The 16,248-nt window shown below is 39.3% G+C and overlaps 1 protein-coding gene across 1 annotated transcript; it reads left to right on the forward strand.

Annotated features, from left to right (window-relative positions):
- Nucleotides 1-176: 176 nt before the first annotated feature.
- On the forward strand, nt 177-1,694 carry DFJ58DRAFT_845899 (uncharacterized protein; the record flags this gene model as incomplete). The annotated part of the gene is made up of 7 exons (XM_041393210.1): nt 177-297; nt 354-459; nt 502-534; nt 619-826; nt 895-1,197; nt 1,254-1,538; nt 1,590-1,694. 7 exons carry the CDS (start codon nt 177-179, stop codon nt 1,692-1,694), a joined length of 1,161 nt encoding a protein of 386 aa, XP_041238338.1.
- Nucleotides 1,695-16,248: the final 14,554 nt, after the last annotated feature.

A 16,248-nucleotide genomic window follows, 5' to 3' on the forward strand; every position in this document is an offset into this window, starting at 1 on the left:
AAATGAGTCCAGGTAATGCTGACAAGCATCCTGAAAAAATTGTCCAGGATGCAAACAAAGTACAATGGTCTAAAGAAGAAGTTGCAGTTGAAAAAGGTTGAAAGCAAGCTGAGAAAGATGCTCATGCTGCAGCAGTAGAAAAAGCATGTATGAAAATTGCAGCAGCCAAAGATGCTATGGCTGTCAAGCAAAGTGTTCAAGTCAATGGCCCTCCAAAGCTTGTTCAACCATGGCTACGCATGGTGAGTAAGAACAAGCAGCCATCAAAAGTGAATTCCTTCGAACCTATTGTCACATGTGAGTCATATTAATTAGTGCTTAAATGACTCACCCATTTATTGATCCTTGTATAGTGGCAAATCCAAAGTCAACTGCAGTGATAAAGAGGAGACATCCAGGCCTGAAGCTTACCTTTAGGGAGAGTGTCGTTACCAATCACAAGGTTACGAATGATGGAGTGTCAGTTTCTGTCAGTGACACAACTAACACACATGTTGGAAGCACAATTGTTGGCAATGGGAAAATCAAAGAATGGTAAGTTTTTTTTTGAACCATGATGTTGATTCTATCAGAACTCACACTTTACTACTTTGATTGGATATGGGCGTTACAAACCAGTGCCAATCAGAAGGGACTGGATGGTCTAGACTCTGAACTTGAAGGGCCAATCACAGCTTGGGTGGACAAAATTGCATCCTGGCCTCAGTTGAAGCCATCCATGCCACCCAGTACTACCCAACCCTCCAAGATACACTATCTTGTACAACTGGACCTCAAGGAACCACCTGAAGAGTTTGATGAGCAACCTAGAAGGCAAGGCACAAAGGTAAGCAGCCGCTTTTGAAGTCTTAGATAGATACTCACATAAGTTAAGACATTGTGAACATCATCCAGAAACCAAAAGGTGCTGTGAGAATCAAAAAGTGTTCAAATGCTGTAATAGAAGCTCCAGATGATCTTGGGTCACTTGCTGATACTGAAGAAGACCTTAAAATCCTCAAAGACCTGGAGGCCGCTGAAGATGAGAATTTGGCAATTGAGCAAAGCAACTTGGATGATGTGGAATCAGATGCAGGTCAAGATGATATGATGGAGGATGATGATGGCAAAAGCATTGACATGGAGGCTGAGGCTAAGACTCAGGTCACTAAGGTTGAAGCAAGTCGGATTAAAATTGAGAGTCGGGTCACTAGTTCGGTGAGCTTATTCATGTTGCCAGATTGTCATAACAAGTGCATGAAATATGATAATAGATGCCAGTTAGTATAACAAGTGAGAACACGACAAGCAAGACCGACAACTTTTACACAAATATCAAAAAAAGAAAACTGAAAAATTCAAACCTGCCTGTCGGAGTGTATGACCAGTGGCGGGCAAAATTCATTCCTTGTGTGATTTACTGGATTGGTAATAGTGATTATGGGAGGAGCATCCCAGAAAATGAACTTGAGGTTGCCCTTGAGGACATATTTGATGCAGTGCAATCGTGTGAACAAGGTCCCAGTTCTTTCAATGCTGGAGGGCGTGCATTTGCTGTGGTGGGTATTCTAACACAATCTAGATGCAACAGTTCATTCACAAATTTACAGGCAACACAAAGGATCTATGAATGGCAGGCTACATTCAGCTCAACTGCCATCAGCATTTTAATGGTGTTTTTTTCTTCAGAGCCTGAATACAAGACCCAAAATTGAGAAAGCATGTAAACGAGCTATGAGACTACTGAAAGGTGTGCAAGGAGCTATGAAAAACATGAAGTGCAGGAAGGCAGAATAAAATAAAAATACATGCAACAGACAATTAAGCTAACTGGATGAAGGCCTTAAGATAGGAAGGGAGAGAAGGAGGATGGCTAAAATGAGATTTAGACTGGGGAAAAACAACCCTGGAGATGCCATCTGAAATATTTTCTGCTGATTTGACCCATTGAATGGAAAACCAAACACCATGGTCCAGAGCAAATGCAGATAGCCTGCGCAGGATATTGTTTTGAGCAAGACTCTAAGAATGACCTGCTTTGAGGGCACCCACCACTCCCTGATTGTCAGAACAGAAGCATAAATGAACATCATGAAAGCTGGAGTGAACAAGAGCATGAAGACCAAGGTCCATGGCCACCATCTCTGCCCAGCCAATATCATGTCCATCTGTCTTCCATCCTGGGAGCAAGCATCAGCCAAGCCAGCGACCATCTGCCAAGAAGCCAATTCTCAAGGTGGTAGAGGCATCCACAGAGATTTGAAGAGAGAGGGGAGGGGGTACAGGACACAAGATGCATGCATATTCTTCAAAGCTGAGCTAGGCATGCCACCAGAGGACGTCAGACCACACTTTGGAGGGTATATGGTGTTTGAGCAGAAGTGAGGAAGTGGATTTGAAGGAAGTTAAGAAGTGGTGTCATGCATGGTATGTGACTCATACCATGACATATATACAAGATGTGTGATAAGGAAGGTATAATAGACCCTACTGTATCCTATCACCAAGTTACCCCATCATTTTCCCCTTAATCATTAGCTAGTATTTTCACTTTATAACTTCACTTCTATTTTTCCATGTATTCCTATTTTTGTTCCATGAGATTCTATCTCTTTCCATTTTTCTAGGCATATTTAACCATCAGACTTCCTCTCTAGCCACAAAGCATGTTTGTAAGCTTGTCATGTGACTGGTTAATAATCTGATTTGTAAGGGTTTAACTCGACTTATCATGTTTTTGTCATGATTTGTCAGGATTTATAAGACTTACAAGTGTATTTATAATTCACTTAGTAAGAAGGCTGATTCAGCTCACTCAAAAGATTGGTTTGTAAGCATATTCTTACCAATCCATGGGATGACTCATGTCTTTTATTCATCTTTCTTTGTAAAATTACATTGTATTAATAAGCTAGTTAATAAATAAGCTGACTCAACACACCAAAAGGTTTGATTTGTAAGAATGTTCTTACCAATCCATGTGCTGAATCATGCTTAGTAAAATGGCCTCCAAAAAGGTATAAAAGGAGCCCATTTTGCCACTGTGAATCTAGACTTCCCACTTTAAACCCTGTTCTCCCTCCAAAAAGGTATAAAAAGAGCTCATTTTGTCACTGTGAATCTAGACTTCCCACTTTAAACCCTGTTCTCAAATCAAGTAAGATTACCTAAGAAATAAAGTGCAGGCAAAACTAGTGCCTTGAAGTAAGACTAAGAAATATCTATCTGAGTTATATACTACCTTACAGGGGTTGACTATATAACAAACTAATCTACTAAACTTAAACTAAACTTCACTCATACAAATAACCTCTCTCTTTATAGGAAGGGAGACACAAGCTAAAAGAACTACTTCACACTGAGGCAAACTTTCTTAGGGTGAAATAAACCTGTTCAATTGACAAAGGCCTCAAAGCAAACCTACAGAGAGAAAACAAGAAGGGGACATTTTTAAGTAAACCCTCCCAAGAACTCACACATCATCTACCATGAAAACTAGAAAAGTTGTAGACTGTGTACTTAAGGACTGGCAAGAGTCTTATCCTATATAGTTGTATTGTCACTATATATGCTGTAGAGACTGGAGTTTGAACAGGCACAGATAGGCATGATTCACACCTTTTCACAACACACTCACAATCCTTGCAATGTGCTCCAAATATGATCTCCACACAAATGCACATAATGCGCACAATGATATATACCAGCACATCTGGGCGTGTTACGATGCACTTCATCACACTTCCGTAGGATCCGTCACCTATCCTCCACATGTCCCATCCATCATCCAACCAGTCCCTTGGTATGTCCCTTTTCATTATCTGACTATATTTGGCATATTATACTTCCTATTTCATTATGGACCCTTACTTTACATCACTTACATACTTAGAGCGCTCCCTATTTAGCTCTGAGCCCTGGGAAAGTGCTTAGGTAGAACTTACATACCTTCATGTTCATTTTACAACTTAGCTTCTGGCAGTCACCATCTATCACCAATTAGTTCCATGCAATGCATGTATCTGTCATCATCTTAAGGCCCTAGCATCAGTCTATAGCCAGTGGCACTATCAGTATCCATCTATATCCTCACTTTTCATCATATTATCATCTCAGTCATGTCTTAATGCCTTTGCAAGTCTTCTCTACACTTGTGCACTGCTCGCACTACCTCCCCATGCTCTGCGCACTTTTGCGTTTTGCTTTCCCACACATGCCTTCAGCATGCTTCTTGCACTTTCACCGCCTTTCATCAGGGTTGATCAGCATCATTCTGTGGATCCTTGCTTTTCTTGCTTCCCCTTTAGGATTGAACACTCTTGCATTCTGCAAGTATAGCAGCTAGGCAGAGCTTAGACTCACTTATATTGGTTGAACATTTTATTTCATGTGCCTAGCCAGGTTGTTGCTTGCAGTGTGCTGATCGACGTTGCCCACTGTTCATTCATAACATGTGAACACACTCACCCCCATAGGCATCCATAGTATATACCCTGCACATAAGTTTAACACTTATTGATAAAATGTAACGTAACAGTTCAATCATCCATGCAATTTCGACATCTACTCCTGCCCATCATGACCTAGCATTTTCAATAACCAACATGGTCACCTCAATCTCCTTGATGTTTGCACTCTTTCCCCTCCTGTTTGCCTTTGAGCAGTCATCTCAGCTCTTCTTTGTCCCTCAGCTTCTCTTTTGATTCTTTGCATGTGGTGCTCCTCAGCCTTCTGTAACCTGGCTTGCTCTTGCAATTTTTGTGCATGAATAGCACTGACATATAGCTAACCTTTGTTTTAGTTTTCATCAAACATCAAAAGAATCACTCACATCATCTTGGGGACCCATTATTACTAGTTGTCGGTTAGTTGTAGATGCAGAGTTTGTGCTATGAACACTGTTTTCAGCTCTTGAGTGATAACTCTAATTTCTAATATATTTTTGTCAAAATATATATTTAAGCTGGTTCTAAGCCTTAAATCAACTTAACTGTTGGTATTCGAGCCAAGCCGAACTGTAAATTATATAAGCTAAAGTCACGTGTTAGCTTGGCCATTCATGGTTCAGTCCATAGCTCAAACTGGCAATAAGCTGGAGCCATAGCAACACTAAATGGAACTAACTGGGGAGGAAGGGGACACAGGGGTGTATGTCACATTTTGGTACATATATTACATATTGTTGTCATTAGTGAGTACATTGGAAGGGAAGAAATGTGACCCAGCATAGGGGGTGGTTGGAGGTAAATATGGAGTGAAGAGGTAAGGGCAAGTTGCTCGGGAGGATGATTTAATGGGTGTAATCTCCTTGTCTCTTATATTCCCAGTGGGCAGCATTTTAAGATGTTAGTAGATGGCTTATATATCTGGAGGTTCTATCAGCACTGTCTGTGTTAGTTTGGAGGAGTATAGTGGGTCATGGGGTCTTAGGGTGAAGATGGGTGTATAAGTAAAAGATATGGAGATGTGTTAAGTTAGTTGGAGTTAGGATTAGCAGTGAATTCTCAAGGATGGTTTAGGATACAGTCATTTCAATGGTTTATTGTGTTTTATTTTACAACACATCACTAGGGTGTTCTGTCTATGGTTAAGTCAAGGTGATAGGGGTGCAGGTGACTTCATGTCATTGCAGGGTTTTATGGTACTTGGCTGTTGTACTTCATTATGTTTTACCATTTGGGTCTTTGGTGTAAGTGTGTTATTAGGGTGTTCATTTTTGTTCAGGGTACATGGCATAGGAAGTTTTCATAGGATAGTGGCCAGGTGTTGCCTGTGAATTTGTATACTCAATCTTGCCTGTAAGATTTTACATAGAAAAAACTGGCCATAGTGATGGTTTCAGTTCAAGGGCCTCCCATGTTAGGATTCTGTAGGGTTAGACTTACAAACTCCTGTTTCTTATTGGTCTCTAGTATTAATTGCACATTAGGGAAGTCTATGCTGAGTACAGCCTCCTTTATGCAAAATTTGGGTCCACAAGCAATGCTAACAACATTTCCGGGTCTGATGTCATAACTATACTGGACTTAGGCATTAGGTGAAGAATGTTGTGTAATGTGAATGTACCTGGAGGTAGTACTTAGACTTAGTGCATTACTTTTTCCAAGCCTTCATAATGTTATCTCTCAAGTTAATCTATCCTTAGCCTTTAGTGGCCTTCATGAAGCAACACCACCAGACTCTTTAACCTAGGTTTGCACTCAAATAGGTGTCTAATTGGATGTTTATAAACCAAAGGTTTGATCTAGTGGAGGGTATTTTTAATGATATCCATCTGAATATGTCTCTACATTGTTGAGTGGCAAATTACTAGATGGGTATATGAGCATATCTAATGAATTAGGATTATCATCTTTAATCCTAACCTAAACCCTAACTCTATAAGACAAGCAGTGCATTTTTGAGAGTGGTGGCATGCAAGGAGATAGGGTTTGAAGGGTGAGCTGAAATAAATAAGAAATAAGAAGGTAGTTTAAATCATCAGCAGCCAGAGTAACATACAATGATAGCTTATATTTGGGAAATGATGGAGGTTAAGAGCAAGAGAAAGATATTATATAAGCTGTGATACAATGTTTCTTTATAGAAATGGACTTTGTATATTACATAAGCTAAAGCAATCAATAACTACTGGTCAGTCAATTGTGAAGTCAACTATTGAGTGTATTGCTTGTTGATATCTATATAAGACACAATAACTTCCCAACAGTCACCTTTTGAATGGTATACTGTACTTACAGTAATGATTAGATTATAATAAATTATATTCATAGTAGCAATTTAGGACATATGATATTAGTGTAGTCTTATTTTTCATTTACTTCTATAAATAGTGTCTCTTTACATTCTCTCTCTTGACAATGATATATACAATTAACCATGGGCAAAGGAATCTATTCACAAGTTAAGTACAGTTTATGCTAGAATCAGTCTTTGATAACTATTAAAAGCAATTGTATATTGAGTCATGGAGGAAACCATTTTGGATGTATTTGTTAAGACCGTGCTCAAGGGTAGACGGGATCTGTAGGGCTTGGCCTCAGCTCGTACGCTGTGCCCCTTACCCGAGTATGGTGCTCTTGATTTCAGATGAAGTTCGATAATGGTCCGACAAAGTCCGAAGGACTTCCGGAGGCTGGCTACTCTAGTAGAGCGCTGGAGGACTTCTGGAGGACTTCTGGAGGAGCACGGGAAACATCTGGAGAAATGTGGGAGAGTTCTGGAGGAGTACAGGAAAGTCCGGAGGAGTTTCCACTGCACAGAAGTAGAGAGACCCTAAGGCATTGCCTCTAGAGGAAACAAAATGGAAGGGGGACTGCAAGGGACAAAGTCCAAAGCAGGATAGAGTGGAACTACATCAGGAGAATAGGTCCAGAGGTCCAAAGGTCAGGAGGACAGGAGGTCTGAAGGTCAGGAGGACCAGAGGTCCGAAAGTACGAAGGACAGGAGGTCCAAAGGTGTAAAGGACAGGATATAGTTCCGGGGGTACAGAGTATGGATAGGGGCTACATTGGACACAGTCCGAAGTAGAAACAAACAGAGGTAGACGACACTAGGTAGAGTCAGAAAGACAGGGATTAGACGACAGTCTTGGAAAGACAGGAAGTGTCGGAAAGGCAAAACTCCAGCTTAGGGAATCAATACCTAAGCTGGATGGAGACAGAAGGATAAATCTGGAGGACCAGAGAGTCGGCCTAGGGAATCCTTCCCTAGGCCTTAGAAAAGGTCAGACTAAGATGGACCAAAGTCTGAGAGCAGAATGAGTGAAGTCTAAGATGATATTCGAACTAAGGAGACTCTACAGGAGTTGTACAGAGGTTTATATACTGGAGGACGTATGAAAGGATCAGTAAGCAGAGGGACTAAGGCTATGTATGAGCATATGGAAACACATTAGTAAGTGAGACAGAACATAAGTAAATGAACTCGGAGATGAGATATGCACAAGGATCAATCAGCAAGACAGATACAGAGATAACCGAAGTCTGGAGTCAAGGGGATTACCATAAGGGGATAGATGCTGATTTAAGGTTCTGGGTTCGGGGATGGGTACAGATGATATCCAGAGATCTGGATATGAAGGTACAGATCCGGATATCGGATCAGGCGTCTGGATATTGGATGTGCGAAGGTAAACGGATCTGGGCCGATAGTGGACTGGAAGTCTGGGGGCATGGATAAGGGTATGGAGGTCTGGATGCATGTCCGGAAGGTGTGGGAATGTTATTGGATGTAGATACGGAACATGGGAGTATTGATATGTGGAAGTATGGAGGTACGTGGATCAGGATATGCAGATGGAGGCTTGGACAGGGTGTATGGAGATCCGGATGTGCGTCCGGAAGGCATGGGAATATCATGGGATATAGGTCCGTGGCACGGGATATGACAGTATTGAGAAGTTAGACTTCAATAAATCAACAATGTAGTATAATCATGTACTTACATGCATTTCTGACCAGTCCTTTTTCTACTGAGAAATTTCATTGAATGATGTAAATGTAGTTTTGTTTGAGATCCAGGAAAGAAGGTACTTCAATATGGATCAACTTTATGAGGCAGTTAGTAGTGTGTTCTGGTACAGAATAAGATTCTATGCCTCATGAGTAGAATTATGCTTGATATGTGTTTGTGATACTTATAAAAATTGCCTGGCAATTTATCCAGAAGTTTGTAATTGAGGACACTTACTGGTCCCCCAAGAGATTTTTATTAATAGATATTTAACCTTCTTCACAGGATTACCATATTCTGTAGTCTCAAGGTTGACAGCTTTCATGTCAAAGAAGGCTGGCTCTGATGTGTGAAGTGAGCTAAAAGTAAGACTAAGTGTCTATCAAAGGTCTGCTGAATTTTGAATTAATGTTGAGGGAGATTGCAAAGGCATTAGCAAGAAATTCATTAGGATCTCAGATTTAAGGAAATAAGATAGCAGAAATATGAGGTAGGTGCAAGCTGCCGAGCTGGCAGTGAACACAGTGACATTAGTGCTGAAGATAGCTCACCTGCAGGTACTAGAGTTAATGTATTCATATTATTATACAGAGTAATATACATATGAAGGGAGACAGAGAGTTCAAGTGACAAATTCTTTGTAGTTTCATCTGTTGGATTTTATGCCCTTATTGTGGATATATTAGAGCTCTATTTACTATCCCCTATATAGTCTACCTTTAACATGGTCACTCATTAATTTGGCCTACACTTTTTATACTTGTAGCCATCATTGATACAGATATCATGACTCCATCCTCCACATCAACTTTACAAAAAATGTATGAAAGACTATTTGCACAGATGATAAAGTGATTAGCATAATAAAAAGTGATCAATTTGTTGCTCACCTGGACTGGATAAAAGATAGCAGAGAAGAGTAAATGATGTAAAAGTTAATGACAATGTTAATGATTTTTAAGGTGGCACAGTAAACACAGATCTATCCAAGTCATAGTCAAGATTCTCTATTTCAAACTCTGACTGTTGATTATATTATTCAGACCTGACTGTCTGGTAGTTAATTTCTTTGTAGCTTTATCACAATACCTTATTTAAACTGCATCACTCCAAATTCTACTAGTTTCATAATTACAATTATCAGTCTTTTATTAAACTGTAAATAAAACCCTAGTCTTGGATCAAAAGAATAAAGGAGAATATTTAATGGAGAGAGGAATTAATATATTAATTGAGACTGAGAATCAGAATATGTATGAGATGTGTAATGAGGAGTGATTGTATATGAAAAAGAAAAGGATGAAGTACATATAAGAGTGATATCAAGATTTGATACTTGCACTCAAATGAAAATCACTGGAAGTTTGTATGACTGTATCTTACTCAACAGTGCTCTCACTCAGAAATAGACAAAAATGACTATTAGTGATGATGACAGAGAATTAGCAATGCTATGATAATAAAGACTATCAGCAATAGTGATAAAATTTGATGAAGAGACTGTTAAAATGAGCTAAGACAGAGTATTACAACAATAGAATACAGCAAGTACACCTTGGGTCAATTCAATGATAAATACACAAGAGGTTTGAACTAAGGAACTACTGACTACAATCATCTAACTATATACAACTATTGAAACTGAGATACAATCTGAGTTCTAATTAGCCAATTATTAATTAGAATGAGAATTATGTAATGTTTTGCTCAGTGCCTATATACATCAGCATATCCCCAGCAGAATCTTTCCTACTTTGTAGAGTCATAGAAGGAGGACAAGAAAGGAAAGACTAACAAGGTGAGCAATTACCTTGCTTCACCCATTACCTCTAGTCAAGTGATTAGACTCTGACTTACAACTCTTACTGATAGTATCCAGTGCCCACATACATCAGCATATGGAATTTTACTTCTTGCACAATCACTTACATTGTTTATAAAGATGATTACTTGTATTATTAATGTTTTATGAAGCTTATGTCACATACCAGATAATTATTATAATGCTGCTTATACTGAATTGGTCTTGTTCTCTTCTGCTCTTGTCCTTATCCTCATGCCTGTTTTTGCCCTCTTTTCCATCTGTCATGTTCCTGTTATTGTCTATCATGTGTCACAAACTGCTTGTCAAACTCCTAAAAAACCATTTAAAGACTCTTTTATTCCATTAGCACCTCACTACTCAGATAACTCCTATGACTAAAGATGAAGATGTGTTCTATGATTGCGATTAGATTAGATTAGATAATATCATGTGACTCATTTCTGGAAAATTCCATTATGTAAACATTATATGATTCTCATTCTATTTTATAATTGGCTAATAGTTAGAACCTAGTTTCAATCTCGGTTTCAATATATGTATATAGGTAGTTGATTGTAGTCAGTAGTTCCTTAGTTCAAACCTGTTGTGTATTTATTATTGAATCAACCCAAGGCATACTTGCTTTATTCCCTCTTGTGATTATTCTTTAGTTTGAGTCCTAGTCTCTGCCCTTACATTCATTTGTTATAAAAGTTGTGACATCATGTCTCTATGGCAATAAATATATATTATATTATATAAGACTTTGAGCCACTGGATGATCATTGTAATATTTTGGAATCATTTGAATAGGTTTTTGACATTCATCATTATGTCAAAAACTAATGTAGTTTTCTCTATGTATCTACTCCCCAATCCTGCTGGTATTGAATCAACTGTGGAGGAAAACACTATTGAGCCCCAAAACAAATATAGTTCAGCCTCAGATCAATCTCAATATTCAGTGGTACAGTCCTACCTCCCATCACAACATTACACACCCCAAGTCTACCTAGAGCAAATTATATCAAGTCAATTGCAAATCCTGATCCAAGTGAATTAAATCTATTAAGTGAAAGCTTGCTAAAATGTTTTTATTGTTGTGCTGCAAAGACCAATCACAACTTGAAGCTCTCAATGAGATACACCTTATTTGAATGTCAGATTAACCTATATTGACTCACTTTGTTCATTGAAATGCCCATGATGGTCCATGAAGCTCCAATGGCCATGATTCAATCTGTATTTCATAACTTCTTTTATGACATATCCTACCCTAAAGATGGTTGATCCATGTGAACTTGTGAACCAATATTACAAAGGACAGCACCATACCCAATCTCAGAATATTGATACAGAATATATGCAATTCCAAACTTACCCTAATCATCCCTGCCATTAGTAAGAGAATATTTTCAGTCTCTTGCTTCTACAATAGTAAAATTGAGGACAGCTATTGCAGCCAATCTAGCACTACTAATGATCATTATGGTCATGATCTAAGAAGTCCATCTGTATTATACACTTGAAAGGCTCCATTGCATTCAAGGTATTGCTCAAAGAGCCAAAATACAGTTGGGACAACTTCTACCTTATGATTGACATGGAAACCTGGCTCTCAATCAACTAATAGTTGTTGAGGGGCACACATGGTGCTTGCTCAAATTAGTGTGCCTCAAGGTGTGGCTCAGAGGGACAGAAAGAATTGATCTTGATAGCATTGATCCAAATCTATTCACCAGGGTGTGATATTCCTTCCTCTCAAAAGTTATATGTAGCTAATTGTATGTGTCAGTCTTTCGTTCTAGCTGACAGTGATATAACTACTGTGCATTCCATGATTAACAGGGGTGCTAAGGAAATCAGGGAGAGCCTCATTGAGCTTTGCCAAAGCATGGCTTCTAAGATGGACCTTGCCCCCCTCTGAAATCCTACTATGAGGCTTCAATTGGAGAATGAAGATTTTATTGACAGTCTTTTGAAGGCTATGAGTGAAATAGCATATGTCTATTATTTATACTGGCATAGTAATGCACCCCAACCCAGAAAGTGCACCTAGGCCACTAATATGGCTGTGATTCAAGTGAATGGACCAGCACTCAACACTTGTACTCAGAAAAGGTAGTGCTATGGTATTCTGTCATAATGTACATCTAACTGTAGATCTAGTATTATACTGCCTAATTCTTTTTCTTACAAGAGTCACTTGTACATTGCAATAATGGTACAGTACTCATAGCAACTTTTATGTGGAGAATCTTTCTTGATTAATACATCTCCCCAATATCATATGTAAATATTATGTATAATCACATTGAAAGAGCCAGCCTGAGAAAAATTACACTTTGGTCACCTCCTTACAGACACCTCTTAGATTGATTGTCACCTACAGAGGTTTTTATCTAAGAGGTTTAGTCAAAATCACTAGGTAGCAACATCTGTTTACCTCCTATTCAATCAACCTATTGAACTTGAGGACCTCATATTCTTAGAGGATCTCATTCAAATCATATTTCATCACTGTGGAGTGTTCAACAAAATACTAGGATTATCAGAAGGATGGATGGACATTTAAAATGCAATGTAGCAGTTGTCAGGGTAATCATTAGAGCTAGATAACAGTCAGTATTCTGAGAGTTGAGATAAGGCTAATGGCTCACCAGGCAGATGATTTGCTAACTTCAGATTTATATAGACAATAATCAACTCTAATATGTTAGGTAGGGCCTCAGGGTGAGGATCCTGCTGAGTTAGCCATTTAGTGTAAGTAGTGAAGATGATAAACTGTTTAGGATTTGAGCCCATAGCTTGGAAAATAATGGTTTAAATAGGCTTGTGGTGGTATATAAGGTAAGACAATGGTTTAAGCTGGTTTTCATAAAAACAGGAGAAGGGGAACTTGGGTTTGGAGTTGGCCTGGTCTTAGTATACTTTCTTCATTTACTACCTTTGAGCCTGAGCCTAGTCAGAGATCCTTTAGGGTCAAAATTTTTGCTAGCAGGAATAGCAGCTAGGCAGAGCAGGAGACTCATATAATTTGATTTGGTGCTTTCACCTACAGCACAGTCAAATCTTGTTCACCAAGTGGTCTTGGGCCTTTGCTGCATAATGCAGTTGGGAATCAGGTGTTGAATCTTTGTGCAGGACAAATGGATGTACCTAGAGGTAGTGATTGAACTGGCTACATTGCTTTGGTGGGATGTTCATAATGTCCTTATATATGAAGTCCCTTGTTCTGGGCATGCTTGATATATGGAAGTCTTCATCGAGCAATACCGCCAGACAGTTCAATTGTGTCTTTGACCTAGCTTTGTACTTATATGGATGTCCAATTGGATGTTCATGAACCAAAGGTCTGGGCTAGCAGAGGATGTTCTCAAGGATATTCATCGAAACATGTCTCTGAATCCTTAGATGGCAAATGACTAGGTGGATGTGTGAATACATCCAACAAATTGGGGAGTATCATGGTGGTTGTGTTTTAGTTAAGGTTATACTAAAATGGTAATAGATCTGAAGGGCTTTGGTCTCAGCTCGTGCGCTGTGCCCCTTTCCTGAGTATTGTCCCTTATTTAAGAAGGCTAAGGATATCGCATCCAGAGGGACAGACAAGTATTATAGTCCATTCCGGATGACTTCCAAATATCAGAGAAGTAGCATAACAATTAATCCAGACAGAGTCCAAACTAGAAACTATCAGAGGTAGACTGTCCTAATTATAGTTCATTCCGGATGACTTCCAAATATCAGAGAAGTAGCATAACAATTAATCCAGACAGAGTCCAAACTAGAAACTATCAGAGGTAGACTGTCCTAATTATAGTCCATTCCGGATGACTTCCAAATATCAGAGAAGTAGCATAACAATTAATCCAGACAGAGTCCAAACTAGAAACTATCAGAGGTAGACTGTCCTAAGACAGAGGTGGAGATATAGACTATAGGAATTAATCCTAAGTCTCAGAGTAGACCAGAGTTAAAGTAACTCAAGTCCAGATGGAGGACAGAAGATAGACAGAGGAGGACTTGAAGTCCGAGACAAGAATGAGTATAATCTAAGATGATATTTGAACTGAGGTGTTACAGAGTTGTACTAGAGTTTATATACTATAGGTACCTGATGGAATGATCAATCAGCAATGTCCAAGGCTATGTATGAAGCATATGCAAAGTCTATTGGTAAGTAGGATTGATCACCAATCATGAATTGGAGATGAAAGGTATGTAACAGATTAGTAAGACAAACAGAAGTACAGATAACTGGAGTACCGGTAGTCAAAGAATTACCAAAAGGAGATAGATGCTGTATTAAGGTTATATGAACAGGAAATGAATAGTAGACCAGATCAGATCAGTAGACTGGACAATGTAAGGAAATAACAGATCTGAATGTCTGGACCTGGACTGGAAGTATGGTATATGACAGCAGGCCCCTTTAGAGTCAAACACTCTTGCTTGCAGATGTAGCAGCTAGGCAGAACTAAGACCACATATACTGGCTGAGTACTTTTACAAGTGCCTAGTCAGATTGTGATTTTCACAGTGGTCAGGATGTCTTTCCTAAGGTCATCAATATCAATTAGAACAGCTGCTCTAAGAACCGGAGTTGCTAGGGTTGAGGCTCATAGGGATGAAGCTACCTGTTCGGATGTGAATACTGGACGGAAATAGTAAGGGAATCCAGTTTAGCTCCGAGTTTTCTAGGATGAAAGTGGATGATAAGATTGAACTGATGGAGAAATTCCGACCGGCAGGCCTGATGGTGGGAGAGGAGTTTTGTGGTTGCGAAGTACTTAAGGTTTTGTAGTCTGTGACTACAGTGTAGCGAGCAAATTTATATAGTAAACGATAACTTGCTTTAGGGCAAGCATGAAAGCAAGAATGAGTCAGAGATAAGAGACAAGTCAGAGATAAAGGACAGGTCAAAGATAACAAGAATAGATTATCTAGTGATGGCAAGATAGCAATTATGACACTTAATCCTAAATAATTGCTCATTATCAATCAAGATCATCCAAACCCACCCACAACTTTCCTATGTAAAGGCAGTTGATTCTGTCCCATTTTCAGCCACACAGACAGTGTGCCCATCCTTCTCATCAGTTAAAGATGACTTCAAGTACAAAGATCCAGACTCTGAAGAAATATTTTAGTTGAGATTCACTTTGCATCAATAAGAACACCCTCTACCAAGCTGCTTCTGTCTTCAGCTCCTATGCCCTACTCCCCATGGATTTTGGCATATACCACTCCCCTCCTCTTATAGTTACCTCTACAATCACAGGACTCATTGTTACGCTTTGCTTTGTACCAAGAGATCCAGACTGGCGTTTCACAGTCTTCTAGGATTATTGAATTTGTTTTATGGAGGAGTTCTGTGGAGATATAACACGGCCAGCTCAAATGCGCGAGAGCAGCTGCCTTCTCCTTCTCACATACTTCTTGAATCTGGCCTCAGCAAGTCTCACATTTGCAACATCATCAATGCACTTCAGCCAGAGATACTTTGTGAGGTGGAAGGCAGAGAAAATAACTAGAGTATGGATTTTTCAGCGGAAGTTCTAGAACTGGTTGGCCAGAACCTGAATGGTGGTTATACACCTTGTCTCCCCTGTTCTCTTGAGGAACAAGCAGTAGCTTAGCAGTCTGATGACAACGTAGCATTTGATTTGATTCTAAAGTGAGCTATCATACAATTTGATCCACTTCTTAACACTAATTACTTCTCCTGGAGAATAAATGTTCATGCAGCCTACTGTGGACGTTAGACATACCACACCCTACATTAGAGACAGGCTCCTTAAGAAATCTTTTCATTGTTTTAGCAATGGTGGTGCTAGCCAATCCTGCTGTAAAACAGCAGAGGAAGAACATACAGGAATGCCCATGGGTTTTACCCCTCTCTCTAACAACCCCTATCAATTTTTTCTGGGCATTGTTAGACCTGCCTTGGTTCGCCTCCTTAGTCAGCTGAAGGAGAACATTTCCAAGCATTCAATGTGTATAACAGT

Source organism: Suillus subalutaceus (genome assembly GCF_016647625.1).
Source record: "Suillus subalutaceus strain FC151 chromosome Unknown DFJ58scaffold_152, whole genome shotgun sequence".
Classification (NCBI taxonomy): domain Eukaryota; kingdom Fungi; phylum Basidiomycota; class Agaricomycetes; order Boletales; family Suillaceae; genus Suillus; species Suillus subalutaceus.